Raw genomic sequence first — 16,500 nt, 5'->3', positions numbered from 1 at the left:
TGTTGTTTATATTTTTAATGGAAAAAATCCAACTGTTTCATATTCTTTTTCATGAAACTTGCAACACAATACAACAGGGTTGATCCAACCACTAGTTAGTAGATTAACAAATCTAAACTATGAAACATTGAATCCACCCTGTACAGTTAATACTGCATACCGTTTACTACATTATATAGCAGTATCCATACAGATCACAGATAGATTTTATAATTTTCCAAGGAAGGTGCTCAACTGAAGTAAAGGGCAACATTTATTTTCAACATCATTATTGCTCCACAGCTAACATGAGAGACTATTGTCGAGTTCACTATCACACTTATATTTAACACTAATCTTTTGGAGCTCCAAGATCAACATTTTCTACAAAAAACTCATTTTAGTTATGCACAAATCCAATAAAAGCCATTAGAAAGGGCTGTACTGTACTGTATTTTAATACAGTGCGAACTGTTTTCTATAGCCATATTTTTAAAATTCAAACTAAGTGATCCTTTAATTCAAGAGTAAAAATACTTGGTGCGCAACCCCATTTTTTATCCAGCCATCTCAAAGAGTCGGTAGATTAGTGCTACACCCCTTTTCACAACTGTAATCACATGAACATCTAAAACAACCAAGAAACAGGCTGCATTTGGCTACTGTGCACACTTCATGTTCGGCCGGCCATTCCTCGCAAAATAACCGCACTGGTCGATGTCCGCCATGTGGCGTCACAAGATTGTATATCATGTGACCTCTGTTGCGGAGAGGCAATTTTTGTTTTGCAAATGCCAGACTGTCGGCGACTCCATAACGTTTACATGGTATGACGTCATTTTCGCCACCATGGGCGACGCATTTTTGGTGCCAAGATGTCTGTTGTCTCACTGGTAAACTGTAATTAGGACAACTTTAAATGCTATGCACTAACACTTTAGAGATAAAATTTACATCTTTACAAACTACTATCAAAAATATATAAGGATCACTTATATATTTTTGCTACTATGTACAATATAAACAATTCAACCCAACCTGAGTAGACCTGAGAGCATACTCTTCAAACAACTATCACTAAATGTATATTTGAACACCCCATTTCAAAACCTTATCATAACCCAATGTAAGGTTGTACCATCACAGAAATTACAATACTTCAAAGACATTACTTACATGTACACAAGGCTCAAAAAAAAATCGTTAACTGGGGTCAATGTACTCTCCCTACTCTTACTTTATTTTGAACTAACATCACGGCATAATGAAACAATTAAACAATTAAAATTATGATTCTCAGATAGACAAGGACTTAACTAACCAATTTTGAGGGTCAACACCGGTGCAACAATGGGTAAAATGCAGAACTAGAGTACATTTAAAATGAGCTAGTGTACTAGATATAACAACCATAATTGAGCTATTAAAGGGACTACTTAGGCGTGGGATTTACCTGGTCAGGAGGATAATACCCCTGCTTGCCACCATGCGGCGCCACTGGTAGTATTACACCAATGCCGATCCATAATAATTTATTAAATAATGATATTTGTCACTATTGCGAGGCAGTTTTGGGCATGGCATTCGAATTTTAGGCAGGCCTATTGTCACACCCAGTTCTTGTGCATTGTTAATTCAAGTTCCATGATTTTTCAATTATCATGTTTGGAGAAGTCAAAATCCTCCTAGAAGCCAGTTTCGAATGAAAAAACAACAGATCTCATACCCAAGTTGCCCTTTAACTTATAAAAAAAAACCTCAACTGCGCGTCCCGCTGATTTATGCTGGACAACCAATCAGCTCAAACCTTATGTGGTTACCAGTGTTCTCCACAGCCTTCGAGTTGGGAGGGGGGGGGGTAGGGGGGTAGGCCTAATCTTTTTTTCCGTTTTCGCGCTCACCAGGAAAATTGTTTTTACATTGTTACCTTGTTAAAAGGTCTTATTTTGAAGATTTCAAGGACTTCAGAAGCATTTTAAAGGCATTTAGGCCCGTTTGCGCTATATAAATTAGGGTGGATAAAACGAATAAGGAGGTCCTTTAAAAATTCTTTACTTTAGCGGGCGGCCATTTTTAAGGAGGGCGGAAATCGGTCCCCTTTTTAAAGGGTGTGGAGAACACTAGGTTACACATGATATGCTGTTAGTCACTTCAAAACGAAGAAAAGGAGAGCAAGAAGACGTCATCGATACCATTCCTGAGTCTCGTAGAACGCTATAAAACAAAGGAGGTTTTTTCACCCACGTTTTCAAAATCGTGACAGATGACTGTGGCGACACAATAATATAGATTTTAGACAACTTCAAAAACGTTCCCACATAATTGACAACACCGAGTGCAGGGCAATTATCGTGACAAAATGATCGCATTACAGTACCATGCAACAATGGCAAAATCACAAAAATAAATCACGCCAGATGATGATGATGATGAATATAGGATTCACATTTGTATCAGGTTGTATCTCATTGCTGTCCTGAAATCAATTTTATCATTTTAGCTATTTTAAGAGCATCATTACCAATTTACGTCGACTCTTCTTCTATCTATATATAAATTTTAAATGCCCATTATTCCTCTGTAGCCCAATGGCTCATGTAACAGCACTGATAAAAATTGGGCAATTAGAATTGATTGCCTGGTTGAACACTTATCAGGTAGACGCACTCAATCATTCAAGGTGCGCCAGATTTTTAAATTGATGACACGAGCACCAATTCTAATTCATGTTCGAGTTTTAAACCAAAATCACAAGTTAACATTTAAAAGGAGACTATAGGCAGGAGCCAGGTAGGCAAGACGAAACTTAACAAAGTCGTCAATAGGGGTCTCTCCAATCTTACAGTATATCAAAATTTTTCAGGCTATCCATCACAGCATCAAATAAAACCAGATCCTGGTACTGTGCATTTTATTAACCGGAGGACAACACTTTGAGCCTCTAGCTCCTGCCTGTAGTCCCCCTTCATCATCAGCTCATCAGTATCGCGAGACTTCCCAGATCACGGTGCATCCCAGCACTGCCTAATCGATACCCAAGAAAATCCGAGGCAAAATGAAGATGGTGTTGAATAATGAGCAGGCTATTTCCAGATTCAGTTTCATGACAAAAATGTACCACCTGACTGCAAAATTATCAACTTCGACCTGTGTGACCATGAAAAGTAGGTCAAATCAAAACCTGTGTGAAGTCAAGCTCATAAAGCTTTTAGTATGGAGAACCAAGATGGCGGATACATTTTTTCTCATACCAAGCGGTCCTTTGTTGCACGACGAAGGATTGCTGAGACAAAAACAAAGCCTAAGGCATTTTTCATACAAAATTTCGACATTATTCTAGAATCTTGAATAACAATTTTACAAAATTTCGACATTATTCTAGAATCTTGAATAACAATTTTGCATAATCAATTAGTATCATTTACAAGTTTAGATACATTTGTTTGACACCAATCAGCTGCTACCATGGTAAACAGGTGACGAATATTAACACCTCAAAGACCCAGTGTTAGCAAATGCATGCACACTTAACTTTAGGAATGTATGACTGAAACTTCTCACCACGTCTAAGCGTGGTTGTAACTACAAACTAAATGTTCAGATATTAATCAACTAAAAACAAACAATCCTTACATCCTGAGCCTCTCCCCCAAATCCCAGTTCAAAACACCTGATTGTGAAAAATCTCCTGCTCCCCACCCTTAGACTCGCTCCCCAAGTTCCAAAAAAACCAGATGGTGAAAAACATCAATGTTAGGATTTTCTCACAATCGCCCCATCATCCATTTTCTTGTAGACACACTATCATACACATTCCACAGGTCAGAAAGATCATCTTTTGACAACTCCATTACTACAATTTTACCTGACAAGGTAAAAGCACATCTAAAACAATGATCTATTCCCTGCCAGGTGTGATTTAGAGTTGGACACCACAAAAAAACGGTGCCACACATCATGCAATTAAACAATTATACAACATCATTCAATGTCATTCAAAGTTTATTTAGATCAACACTAAAAATTAATAGCCGATTGCAAACAAGGCGGGATTTTTTAGCACTCGTACTTGGCTAACCTCGCCTTTAACACCTTATTTTCCAGTTTTATTTTCTCATACTGCTCCTTCATGACGTCGTTTTCCCTCTCAAGAAATGACGCCCGCAAGGCGATCTGATTCTCCTTGATTCGTCGTGCGTCACGCGATCGTTTGGCGGCGACGTTATTCTTGCGCCGACGACACCAATACCGGTCATCCTTGCAGTCCTCCGGCACAAACACCTGTAGGAAATGAAGACACATTTAAAACGAAATTGAAAACGTCTCTCAGGAAGATATCAAGGCTGGAGGAGCGGGGCTGCGATTATTTTTCACAAATATTAGAGGAACGCTCAATAAAATACCATTTATCTTAACCTCTTGAATCCCGGTGACCGACCAGTCGGTCATTCTGAAATAACGTTTTTTCCCAACGACTGACAGGTTGGTCTCAGTGATATTTTTATTCCCTTCAGCTGGGACGCTAGTTTATTGCTTGTTTTAGCATGTTTTGATGTACAGAAGGGTCAGTTAGAGCATGCCTGGGTAGATGGCGCCTCGGTACAGGACTTTGGCGGTTGTATGCAGGTGCTATGCATCGTGAAAGTCAGACCCAATTTGCAACCACGTGACCACCCTGGGATCCCGGGATTTTCAAGTTTTGGGATTCAAGAGGTTAATTCTGTTCTTGGTCATATTTGTTAGTCACAGTAGCAGCTCAAGCAATAGACAGTAATCGTCCATCGCGGAAATATTTTATCAAGTGACTGGGATTACAATTTCTGTGAAGACCCTCAAGTTCCAAAGTTCTATTATGATACAGTTATCTAGTCTACTACCCAAGAAGTGGAATTGGCCACACCCTGAGAAAGCTGAGGGCATGCACTCAGATGGACTCTGCAAGGTAGATAGCGCGGGCAGATTACGTGGGCAATCGGGATGAACTGGACCCAAGTTCCACAACTGCCATTGACAGGAGAAAGTAGGGGAATTATGTTGGGTGACCAATATGCTTCACTTGGAGCATCAGCATCAAGTATCTAGCCTAATCTAGGCATTGACCTGAAAACATCTCCTGCCAATGGACATCGCAATTGGGGGTCTCACCTTCTTGGACTTTTTGATCATGGGCTGTGGCTTGAGCTCCTCCTCAGAGAATGGTCGCTTTCTTGGGTCAAATTCTTCTTCACCTGAGGGGAAAATAATGCCATTTCAAGTTGAAATATATGAATAGGGTACACTATTTGTGTTGAATGAATTTACTAGCGGCTCAAGAAAATTGAAATAAATATGCATGCAAATTCACTGAATCTAGGCACTTACAACATTTGTATCGGTCAACACAACAGAATTGTTGCAATTTACATTCAATGCGAAATTACACTATAATGATTTTTCAAATTCAAATTTGAGGTTGAATATTCAAATTATCAAATGAGACTATTGAGAGCAGTAGGCCTTTAAAGAAAATGACAGCATTCCACTTTTTTAGAATCAGCTTTTAATTCAGCAATTGCAACATTGACGGCCACCACTAAATAATGTAGTTCAGAGTCAGAGAAAAACTTAGGAGGGCTGATCGGGGAAGAAGTTTTACCATTAATTTGTGTATCCTCTTGATGTATCCCTCTAGCCATGAACTCTGATATTATTACACATCAGCGATGACCAATCATATCCTCTTTTAAAGGCCTACTCTGTTCATTCAAAAATGTAAAACTCAAATTTGAAATTTCTAAATTTGGCGCAAATAGTGAATACACACTGAATTTAAATTTAAACCAAGCTGTTGTGCAGACAGCAATACAAATGATACAGACGTCAACTTTCAGCAAATTTGCCTGCATGACAACTTCACCAACGATTCGGCCTACTTTTTACATTTCCTGGGGCGGTGAAAATGAACCGTCTCATCTGGCGCAGATCAGTTAGCTAGATTAGGCTAGATAGATTGTATTTGTCGGGGAAATGCGCTTTAACACATAGTTTTCCTGGACCACCAGTAATTATACCCCTATAAAATAGGTTCTCAAATTATTTCTTTCTACTGAATGCGTACAGGCTGCAGACCACCATATGGGACATGCAGAGACTGTCGTCATGGTCAACTTGGCACATAACACACTAGTGCATGTCTCATTGTCGACATTGATAACAGGTGTCGGGTCATTCGGGGCCAAGGCTGGCGAAGACCTGGTGGTCTATGCCTTATGTGACCCACCACGACAAAATGAGTCGCATGTCGCACAGAAGATGAGCCAAAAATGACACCAGGACATAATAGAAGAAATTGATGCGCTCAGATGTCACAAAAGGCAGACAACAGTGAAATGAACAACCAGTCCGTCTCAACCTGTCAAGCTACTTGTTTCATCATGGCGGGTCACATCAAAATGAGTCGCATGTTGCTCTGAGCTTGACAGGTTGAGATGGACTGGTGTTTCATTTCACTATTGTCTGGCCTTTTTTGAAATCTGAGTATAGCTGCGCTTACACCACGAAATATTGGTGGACCAATTGCACTTACACCACCACATTGCCGCGACAAATTGGTTCGGCAATCCATTGCCGATACAAATTGCCGAGCGAATTTGTCCCACCAAGCTTGATGGTCCAAATTCGCCCGGCTTGTTAAAAGCTCGGCTTTGTCGTGGTGTAAGCGCAAATGGATCGGCAATTAGCTAGTTAGATGGTTCGGCTCCAGGCGGCGCTTTCGAAATGGCGCTTTCTGCCTTGGCTTTCTGCGTTCTGCTTATTGTTTGCGCGCCATCTGTAGCCGGATTTTATAACTAGCTACAGCGCTGGTGTAAGCGCTTGGTGGATTTTCGATGGTGCGGCATTGGTTCCCGAACCAAGATTGGTGGTCCATTTTCAGGTGGTGTAAGTGCGGCTTATATCAATTTCTTCTATTATGCCCTGGTGTCATTTTAGGCTCAACTTCTGTGCGACCCTTGACCCATTTTGCCATGGTGGGTCACATTATGTCATTCCCAACCAAGTTTGTCTCCAGTCTGAGGAAATAGGAGATCAAAAAGGTTAAATCTGCAGTAAATCCAAATCTTGGCTTATCATGCTCAACCAACGCTGCTTGTAAACAAATAATAGTGGAGATAAAGCTTTATGTACAACTATTATTGACTATGTTATCAAAGCCACTGATGCACAAAAATTCATGACCTACATACATTAGTTCCGCCACGGACTCCACATGGATTGTCTGGTGCCTACACTGGTTTGAACCAAATGTTTGAACCAAAAGGCATACATTGAAAAAATTGAACTGAGTGACGGCAAGGCAAGTTGAGAGAAAAGGAGAAAGATAAACTCTTAACATTTTGGGTTACCTACTGCCTGTTTTACTTAGGAAATCCAGGACACATCTGGGAAAAATTCTTAGCAGTTTTGTATTTAAAATAGGTACTCTAAAAGACAAACAGTGGAATCTGCTAATATCGGCCCCCCTTTTGAACTATGAGAAATGGTTTAAGACTATCCACTTCATTCAAACTCCAGAGTTTTGTAAACATAATTAAGGAAATCCTCACCATCAGACTCAAATATTGATTTATGGCGGAGCACTAGACGGAAATGGGAGGATTAAGGAATTGATACCTCACTGTCACCAAAACCACAAGGGTGTATTAAGATGTTGACCAAAACCGAGGCAGAGTCGAGGTTTTGGTGAACATTTTAGCTCCACCCGAGCAGTTTTGGTGAGACAATCAATAGCGACAGTGAGGTATCAATTTTTATCCTAAAACATCGCAAATTTGATAATGAATCATGTGGTTTTAAATGCTTTTTGACTGCTTCCATATTTTGCACCAAACCAAGCGGTTACGGTGGCACCGAAACCGCTGAATTCAAAATGAGGCACCGTAGGCTCATAGTGCACACTGTAAACTGCGGTTCAATATAAATCTAGATGTTTTAAAATAGAATCCAAGTGCTGAAGAGAAAATGGGGATGGCTTGGTCACACACTGCGAAAACCAGTGGCCAGCATCACCAGGCAGGCTCTTATACAGAACCCATGAGTGAGGTGATGACCCGCAGACCCTGCAGTACGTGGAGATGATCCTTATGAAGTGCCTGCAGCAGTCATGGTGGCAAATTTAGCCGGCAGCACAAGACTGCAGGAGGTGGAAGAAGACGATGGAGAACCTCCTGTAAACCCATTGGGCGCCTTTTGGCGTCAAAAAATTATCGCAAAAAATATGGCCGCAATATATTTCAGGGTTTACAGTATGCTCCAGATGTAGCCAACAGGTACAAGTCGCCAATCTGCTCAATGTTATGATGGAGAAGAAACCCGTACAAACGACGAAACAATGAAAATTAACATCTCACTGCCATGACTGTACATTCTTCACAACTTACCAGGAATCGAAGATAACTTTATATCTTCGTCTTTAGGGTTGTAATCTAAAATAATAACTTGTTTCATTACGGTAGCTAGCTATGCAATTATGACATTGTGCGCTTGAGGTAGCTAATGCTAAGGCATGATGAACATGACTATTCTACACGGGGATGACAAGCTAGGTAAACAGCCAGATCTAAAAGGTGTTTTTCATCCAATGAAATGAATTTTTCTAAGTTAGTTAATCCACGATTTTAGAATTTTCAGGACGCGAGATTTTTTCACGCCGCCTCGGTTTCACTCCAGCTTGTCCCATCGATTCAAGTCATATTGCGTTATACCTGAACAATCGTTGCTCAAATCACACAAATAAATGAAAGCAAAAACTCACCAGGAATCGTGGCAAGTACAGCATCATGCTCATTCAGTTTAAAGTCAACAGTGGGAGGGGATGCTCTGACGTCAAGCTTGGGGGAGGGCTTCGCTGAAGAAAGAACACCAACTCCAAGGTCAGAAGTTTTAAATGGGCAATAAATCTATTGGTTTCTTTTAATTAATATTATCAACATTTTCAAAAACAAGACAAAACTTTTGGCAGGCCCCCTCTATCCTCCTGAAAGAGTACTTTCAACAAGAGGCCCAAGGGCCTGGCGCTCAGCTGAAATGGATAGGTGAAGGCAAGGGCCAAGTGTGTGTCGGTAACGTTATTATGAGGCAACGTGAAGCTATAACGTCTAGCACGCAGAAGTGCTGATGCGAAAGACCTTCTTGCTATATCAGTGCATGCTGAAGTACTGAGTTGACGTCACCCTGGTATTATGACGTAAAGTCATTTCTATTGCCGTTGCAGTAGTGGGGTGTGTGATGACGTCAAGGAGTTGTGTGGTGACGTCAAAGAGTGGAGTCCTTGTCTTCATGCAGCGTAGGTGGAACTAATAACATGCACATGGACACAAGGTACATGATTATTACAGTGTATTTTGTGAGGTGGGGCCTGGTGCTTTACAATGGTCAAATGAACCGACTGTTGTCTGGACATTGATGAAGTGGATGCAGCCAAATGTTTGGGACGGTCTTTTTTGTATGTGAAGAAAAGAAGATAAAGAGTTGGTTAACAAAATGAACTTTATTGGTGCGGCAGATATTTGATGCCTTTCGGCAGATATTTGAAGCGCCTTGCGGCAGATATTTGTTGCCTTGCAGCAGATATTTGATAACGCTCTCCGGGAATGGAAAGCAGTAAAACGAGTAAGCACACCTCACTCTGAATGTGGGAACAGCAAGTGCTTTCCTGGACTTGAAATGTGCCAACAACAACAGTTAATCTGTAAAAAAAGAGAAGAGAAATTAACACTGACTGAATAAAAAAGGGTGACATAGACGGGGAAATGTACACCACCGGATACAGTCTGTGCTTGATCAGGCATCGGTCAGATGATATCCTGAACAAGGCATCTATGGAAGCAAATCCAGAAAGAGACTTTACCTTCGAAGGGCACACTTATTACTCAGTGAAAAGTCAGTCCTGTGGGCTGTTTTCCAATTCAAAATAAAAGTGTAACCTCTTTAAATTAGTCTCACAGACTGAACCATAACACTCAACAGCCAACCGTGCCCACATGATGTGAGCCGAGAGCTGGGCTTAAAGATGAGCGAGTGGTGTACTACATTTTGAAAATTGTCTATCGTCTACGACATGTGACAGAACAGGATCTAGTGGACTTAATGATGAGGTACTATCAAATAAGGTGTCCATCAAATGAATCATGAGGGCCTGTTTGTTGAGTTATACTCTAAGCCTGTCCTATAGGGCTAGGCTATGGTTTTTGTCTTTTTTACAGCTACAGTACAGCCATGCACAGCGCAGTGTACAGACAGTACAGGATTGCAAACCAAAAACATGAGCATTGCTGCGTAACGAAACTGCAGTGGAATTCATACTACGATGTCATAATGTGACTTTCAAAATAATTGTAAACAAACGTAGCCTAAATGGCGAAATTTGTTGCAAAATTGCCAACCACAACATCTCAGGGACCGTAGCCAAAATGGCCGACGGCGAATTCTCCGGTCGCTAGCGCAGTCCATAAACAAGCATCAATTTCACCAACTTTGGGCGCAAGCTTGGTCATCAAAGTTACAGAACTGTTAGAAATACATCCAAACAACATATATATACAGTTAAAAGTGCATAAAAATCCCGTTTCAACCTCCGGCCGCTACCTTTTTTTCTCCGCCAGACGCCGGGCCCTACCGGTCGTTATTTAGTGCGACCGCCACCAGAGTGTTTATCACGATCTTTCGCCGTTTTAATAGCGCGTTTTAGGCAGATTAATCAATTATTACATGCATGCATTATATATCACCGAAATGATAATTGCGTAGGCTATTTGAAACTAAGTTCAGATATTATTTTTGATCTTTGAATTGAATTTAGGCGAGTGATTTTTGACACCCGGTCGACATATCAGGACTTGCAAAATTCACGCGAGATCGCTTGCATCATCGGCACGTTTGAAAACCGAATTTCACAAATTCCACAAATATTTATCACATACCATATGTATCACCACAAAGGTAACTCTCTAGACTATTTGAAACCAAGTTCAGATACTTATTTTCACAAAAATTCGAAGCTATGCAAGCGATTTTTCAGTGGTAGAGATCGACGGAAACAAATTTCTCGCTCTAAAATGACATGAGACGAGCACCAACTTTCGCTAATTTGTGCACAAAATTTCCGCAATATTATAAAAAACTATCGATAAATCTGAATTATATAGACTCTTTTCAGTACCTAAACAAATTTCAGGTACATGGTCATGTTGATTAAAAGAGTATCAACCGATTGAACATGAGAAAGTTCACTCATCTTCATTGAAGCAGCGACTACCGCCATTTTTAAATGGTGGCATCTCTTCTATCGATCGGCCAATCAGCGGCACTGCTTGCAAAAAGTTGAGCCACCGCCAAATTTGAAATCGCCAAAATTCAGTCAATGTGCCTGCAGCGCCAACTGGCGGTGAAAACCATATTAATTCCATTAAAAGTAAAAAATGAAAAAATATTAAAAAATATTCAGCCACATTTGAAAACAATATTTGCTCTGTGGACCGAGGTAAAAAGGGAAAGAAATCTACACGCGAAATGACCTCATTCTCTTAATACAGGTCGGATCGCGCTGATTTTTCGTTTTTTGAGTTCACCTTGGGCAACTCCTAATTTAGCACCGTCAACGAAGTGGCTAGGCCTTCCCAATCAGAAATGTCCAATTTTGTCCACAGATGGGTCCCTAGATGGATGGATTGCAGGACGGACACCATTTGAACAGCTATTCTACTAGCTCCGCTGACTTTGTCAGCTGAGCTAAAAACGTTAATTTCTGAGAATATTGTCAACATTTCATTAAAAGTTCAAAAGGGTCATTTGTCACTCCCCCCCCCCCCCCCCCCACCTAGAGCATGTTTTGTGCTTTTTGAAAATGTTGATAATTATGGACAACCCGTTACAGAGTTACGGTGAGTATGGTACTTTTTAAGGCATAGCATGGGTCATACTTGAACTGGGCCTTTGGGAAAAAATGTGAGGGCCAGCACCTGTATATCCACATATTGGATACTTCCGAAAATGTACACCAACATTCCATTCTACCCAACAGTCTGGATGCACTTCCCTAAGTATTTTCTGATACTGATCCTAATAGAATACTCCTGTTTTTATCATACACTTTTTGTTTGCAGACAGATAAAAACACTTTAAAAATTAATTTTTTTGTTTTTAAATACCATAAATTTCTCAATTTTGTTCAGTCCATAATTGCTGAACAATTACAATCGCAAGATAATTACATAAATGCTTCAATTTCCAGCTCATGAATTGCAATAATGGCGACAGGACAATTCTAGTAGAAATTTTAATTTCAATCTTTTGCTCAATAGTTCCCAAGGTTCAGATACTTGGGAAAAAAATCCCCTTTTGTTACAATTTTCTTGTAAAGGTCTTTTAAAAAAACCTACTAACCCTATCACATCTTTTTGGTACTGGTATCTTTAGGATATTGATTTCAATCACTTTACAACTGCAAAACATTTTTCATGTTCGATAAATAAATGTTCGACAAAATATTCCAATGATAAACACAGGCCACTGGCTCAAGGGTCAGTGAAGGGTCAAAACATTGTAAAAAGGTTTAAATTTAACAGTAGAAGAGGGATCAAGAAATCCAAGGTCTTGAAGATAGTCCCTCCTGTTAGATATCCTTCTCCTTCTTATACCTTGACCATTCATGGACATTTCTACAATGTTTTAACCCCTTACTGACGAATGATTCAGCAGTCAGCGGATAAAACACCACATATCATTATGTTAGTTTAATATCAAGTTATCAAGTTTTTGCAATAATTTCTAGTTTGATGACATAACTTACCAAGAGGAGGCTTCACGGGTATAATCGAAGCTTGTGTATTTGGCGATATGAATGACATATGAGGCGGTGACATCTGTAGATTCCCGTTACGGATCACTGGCATCGGCTCGAGAATGACAGGAGAGGCCGGGGCACTATTAACTGATCCTGGTGAAGTGGGTACCTGGAGCGGCGGGCTGGATGGGGAAAGATCAGGGAGAACATTCTCGTTTTCCATGAGGAATTCCTCCAGGTCCATAAACTCGAATTTGAAGTTGTCAGGGTCTGCCAGAGAGATGGTGTTGTCCCAGAGGCTGCCGCCGAGGTAGGCAGAACTGGGATGTCTTGAGATGGACAGGTCAACATCAAGCTTCTTTTCTGTGTCATCTAAAATTAGAAACCATCTTTATTTTTTACATATAATTTACATAATGGCCATGAAAAAGAACATCTTATTGAAGTTATTGTTACAGGGAAGTAAAGAATGTATGAAGTTGCCATTCCACAAAACCCCGAAATAGAATGGCTTCAAATATTTGCGGGATTACGGTATGTTTCTCTCGCAACTCAAGGGGAAAGTTAATCTGAGGAATGAAGAGTTGAAAATAAGAGACCTATGGAGGGTCATGGTTATATTTTGAAGAATGCCTCTGGATTTTTAAAATGTTGGGCCTGACTGAGAGAGAGCGGTCTATTTTCTTCTGTGAAAGCCAGTCTTTGAAATATTCGCAGTTCTAAATTTTACATTGAATGACTAATGAGAAGGGTTTACTGAATTAGGTGCAACAAAACGAAACCGACGAAATGATTCCCTAGGGTTCTTTTCCTGTTCATGAAACACAGCCGCCTCATCCGTTGGCTGCAGTTATACATGGGGAGAGCAGTGTAATAGGGAGTAATTGCTCCCCATATTGATATCAACCATGCGGTATGAGGTGCAATGTGCAAGTAAACAATCCTCCTTTCCAGAACAGCTGAGTGTAGATACCAGATTCTCTGGCAATAACACAATCTGATCTTTATTTACACTCTCCTTCCAATAAGCTGGCGGGACATGATCACGTGCACACAAGGAGGATACCGCGGTGACGTCATATCACGTGATCACATCCCATATTAGTGATCGCTATGGCCAATCAGATTCAGTCTACTGACAGCACCAGCACTGAACACATCTCCACGTCCCACTGTCTGGTGCGCTCCTGTACACAAAAACACCAATAGACATGAAATATTGCAATACCTAGTATGGATTCTTCCTGTGTAAAATAAAATTTACAGAGCAGATTAACTTCCACGAATAAAAAAGACGTTTAGCGTGGCCAAAGTGCGGAAATAATGTCTCCGCTAAAATACACTACGAAATACACTAGGCAATGCACTACGCGATACACGGTAGAGATGCAGTTGAGTTTGTTATTGTTTTGACTTAGAAGCCCACCCATATCATAATATATTCATGTATTCAAGAAGTATGAACTCATTTCTGTCCCATACAACTCTAAGAACAGTCAATTTCTCCTTTAATCATCACCGAAACCGCGATATCCGCAGGAAGATTTCGTTCTAGTGTCCGAAAATGCATGATCTTACAGGGGCGCTAACTCGACAAATAGAGGGGATCTATGGGGATCTATGCGAGTTTTAGGTCCTACATGTCTCGAACTTGTAAAATCTGTAAACATGCCTCCAAATCCCATTATGATAATGAAGAGATTGCCCCATATCTGGAAGACTGTTTTGAAACCATCGCTAATTTTGGAAGATCGGTGCCCGGCTATTTGGCTTTAAAAACCCAATTTTTCCCCATCAAAACAGCACTTTTCATTATTCAAATGATAACTTGTTGTCTGAAGACTTATTTCATAGCAGAAAGGTACTAATAACTCTGATTTGATGCGAAAAATCTAACTTTGTTTGAAGACTTGATTTTCCCTTGGCTGTGGATCGAGTTTGTTTACAATATGCAGCGCCATCTTGGAAAAGCCGTGACGTCACCGCGGTATCCTCCTTGACGTGCACAGGGATAAATAGGGTACGGATTTGGCATCTCTTCCCTGACCAATCAAGAGGCCACTTAACAGACAAATTCGAATAAGTCTGTTTAGGCACTGATCAGTCATGCGTTTTACCTTGAACAAAGGATCGCCGTGTCTCCATTGTCCAAAGTCGGCTAAGGCCCTCTAGTCTAAGGTGTTCAGAGTGTGTGCATTTGATTTGTTTTGGCACTGATTCGTCTTCTTCGAATACGTCTATTGGTGACATCACACAGAGACAGAGGCAAGCTGACATGTTTTTTCTATTAGAAATCAACAGAACAGACGTGAACATGCAGTCAATCATCCCGAGGAAATCAGGGGTTAACGTTCGCTTCACCGACCCTATGGCTGTTTCCCAAGGATGGCAGTCATTGAGTCAATCATACATTGATACAATGTAAACAATTTTGGAGCAAAAATTGACCCGGTTAGAAAAATTGATCACTCGCTATCTCATTGGTTTTGTTTTGTTGATGTCCAGTAAGCCAATGAGGAAGATGAGCCCTGAAACCAAATTTATGTTTTTACCTGTCAAAACGCTAAATATTTATTGCACAAACGGCGCCCCATACTTGCCAAATCCATTTATTCATTTCATCATAAGAAAAAACTCACCTTCACTGTGCAGCTGTGGAGGGTTGAGCAAGTCTGGATTTTCCAATAGAGACTTTAGTGTTATCGCCCCATGATACGGTACCGGCAGGCTTGACATTTTAACGCAAATGAGGCAAAATCGAGATACTTTATACACACTTGTACTTTCTAACCAATGTTGACGAATAGTGCGTTCCACATTACCAACACACATGCAATATTAAGCTGTGTACTGACGTCACAAGCACCTTGCCTTATCAGATTGCTCGACCCGGTCACATGTTGATCAGGTCTGGCCGACACTGAATATTCAGAGTATACAGGCGTTCTCGACATTCGGCAACCTTCGCGTGTCCTGATTTATGCCCGGGAATGGTCGGGTCGATGCTTTGATAGTGCCTTCTGTTGATGGGGTGGGGTTCCCGAGTATCATGTCTTCTTCTTTTATTTCTTTAGGTACTTGGTTGTCCGTCCGTTGACGTATTAAAACCAAGGGGGATGTGTGCGCATACGGAGGAGGAAGATTTATGCCTTGGGCAGACATGCCCTGAACGCTGCGGATGAAGTATAGTCAACCATTTCGTTATACTCAGGATATCGAGTCGCGCCAGACCTGTCAATGTGTTGAGCGCTGAAGCATGTGCCAGAACGTGACCAGCACGAGTTTTACCTCAAATGACGTGTTGCTTCTGGCTATCGTGTATGGCGATGCGATGGGGTCACAATTGTATTATTTCAAGTTTGAAAATTGAAACTAATTGTAGTAAATAAATATACTTCTTCCCCAAAATATGATATTTGGGAATCTTTGGAACAAAGTATTCAAACAAATTCTCACTGGTTGAGGAGTAGGTAGGCTATGCCCTGTATTTTCAGTTAATGTGAGAACATTTCAAGTTGAACTTATATTAGGATATTGTGACCGTTTTGGAGCATCAATATCGTCGCCACTGTGGATAGTCCACTTCTCCCTCACTGACAAGTTGGCACAAGTAAGATTTCACATGAGTCAATTAAATCTGTCCTGTGCAGTCAACCATGGGAGGATTATGATTCTGCTGGTGTCAAATTAATCGAGAGAGC

The 16,500-nt window shown here is 40.6% G+C and overlaps 1 protein-coding gene across 3 annotated transcripts; it reads right to left on the bottom strand.

Annotated features, from left to right (window-relative positions):
- LOC135494010 (hepatic leukemia factor-like) lies at window positions 1–15,648 on the bottom strand. Of its 3 annotated transcripts, XM_064781738.1 has the most exons (6): window positions 15,439–15,647; window positions 12,806–13,171; window positions 8,771–8,863; window positions 8,397–8,441; window positions 5,125–5,207; window positions 1–4,260 (listed from the first exon to the last, which is right to left on the bottom strand). In XM_064781738.1, the coding sequence occupies exons 1-6, from the start codon at window positions 15,629–15,631 to the stop codon at window positions 4,036–4,038; spliced, it is 1,005 nt and encodes a 334-aa protein (XP_064637808.1). In that variant the 5' UTR covers window positions 15,632–15,647; the 3' UTR covers window positions 1–4,035. The 3 variants fall into 3 exon arrangements, with proteins under 3 accessions (XP_064637808.1, XP_064637810.1, XP_064637809.1); XM_064781740.1 differs by lacking the exon at window positions 8,771–8,863 and having other exon boundaries at window positions 15,439–15,648; XM_064781739.1 differs by lacking the exon at window positions 8,397–8,441 and having other exon boundaries at window positions 15,439–15,646.
- Between the last annotated feature and the right edge of the window lie 852 nt (window positions 15,649–16,500).

This window comes from Lineus longissimus, chromosome 9, assembly GCF_910592395.1.
Source record: "Lineus longissimus chromosome 9, tnLinLong1.2, whole genome shotgun sequence".
In the NCBI taxonomy this organism is placed as follows: domain Eukaryota; kingdom Metazoa; phylum Nemertea; class Pilidiophora; order Heteronemertea; family Lineidae; genus Lineus; species Lineus longissimus.
Note: the sequence above shows the minus strand (reverse complement) of the source record. Positions and strands in the feature narration are given on the sequence as shown.

Coding starts and splice junctions, on each gene's coding strand:
- LOC135494010 (XM_064781738.1), bottom strand. CDS start 15,631: ATGTGTGTTGGTAATGTGGAACGCACTATTCGTCAACATTGGTTAGAA. Junction 8,442..8,770: donor TGTACTTGCCACGATTCCTG/GTGAGTTTTTGC, acceptor TTATTATTTTAG/ATTACAACCCTAAAGACGAA. Junction 5,208..8,396: donor AAAGTTATCTTCGATTCCTG/GTAAGTTGTGAA, acceptor TTTTCCCCTCAG/GTGAAGAAGAATTTGACCCA.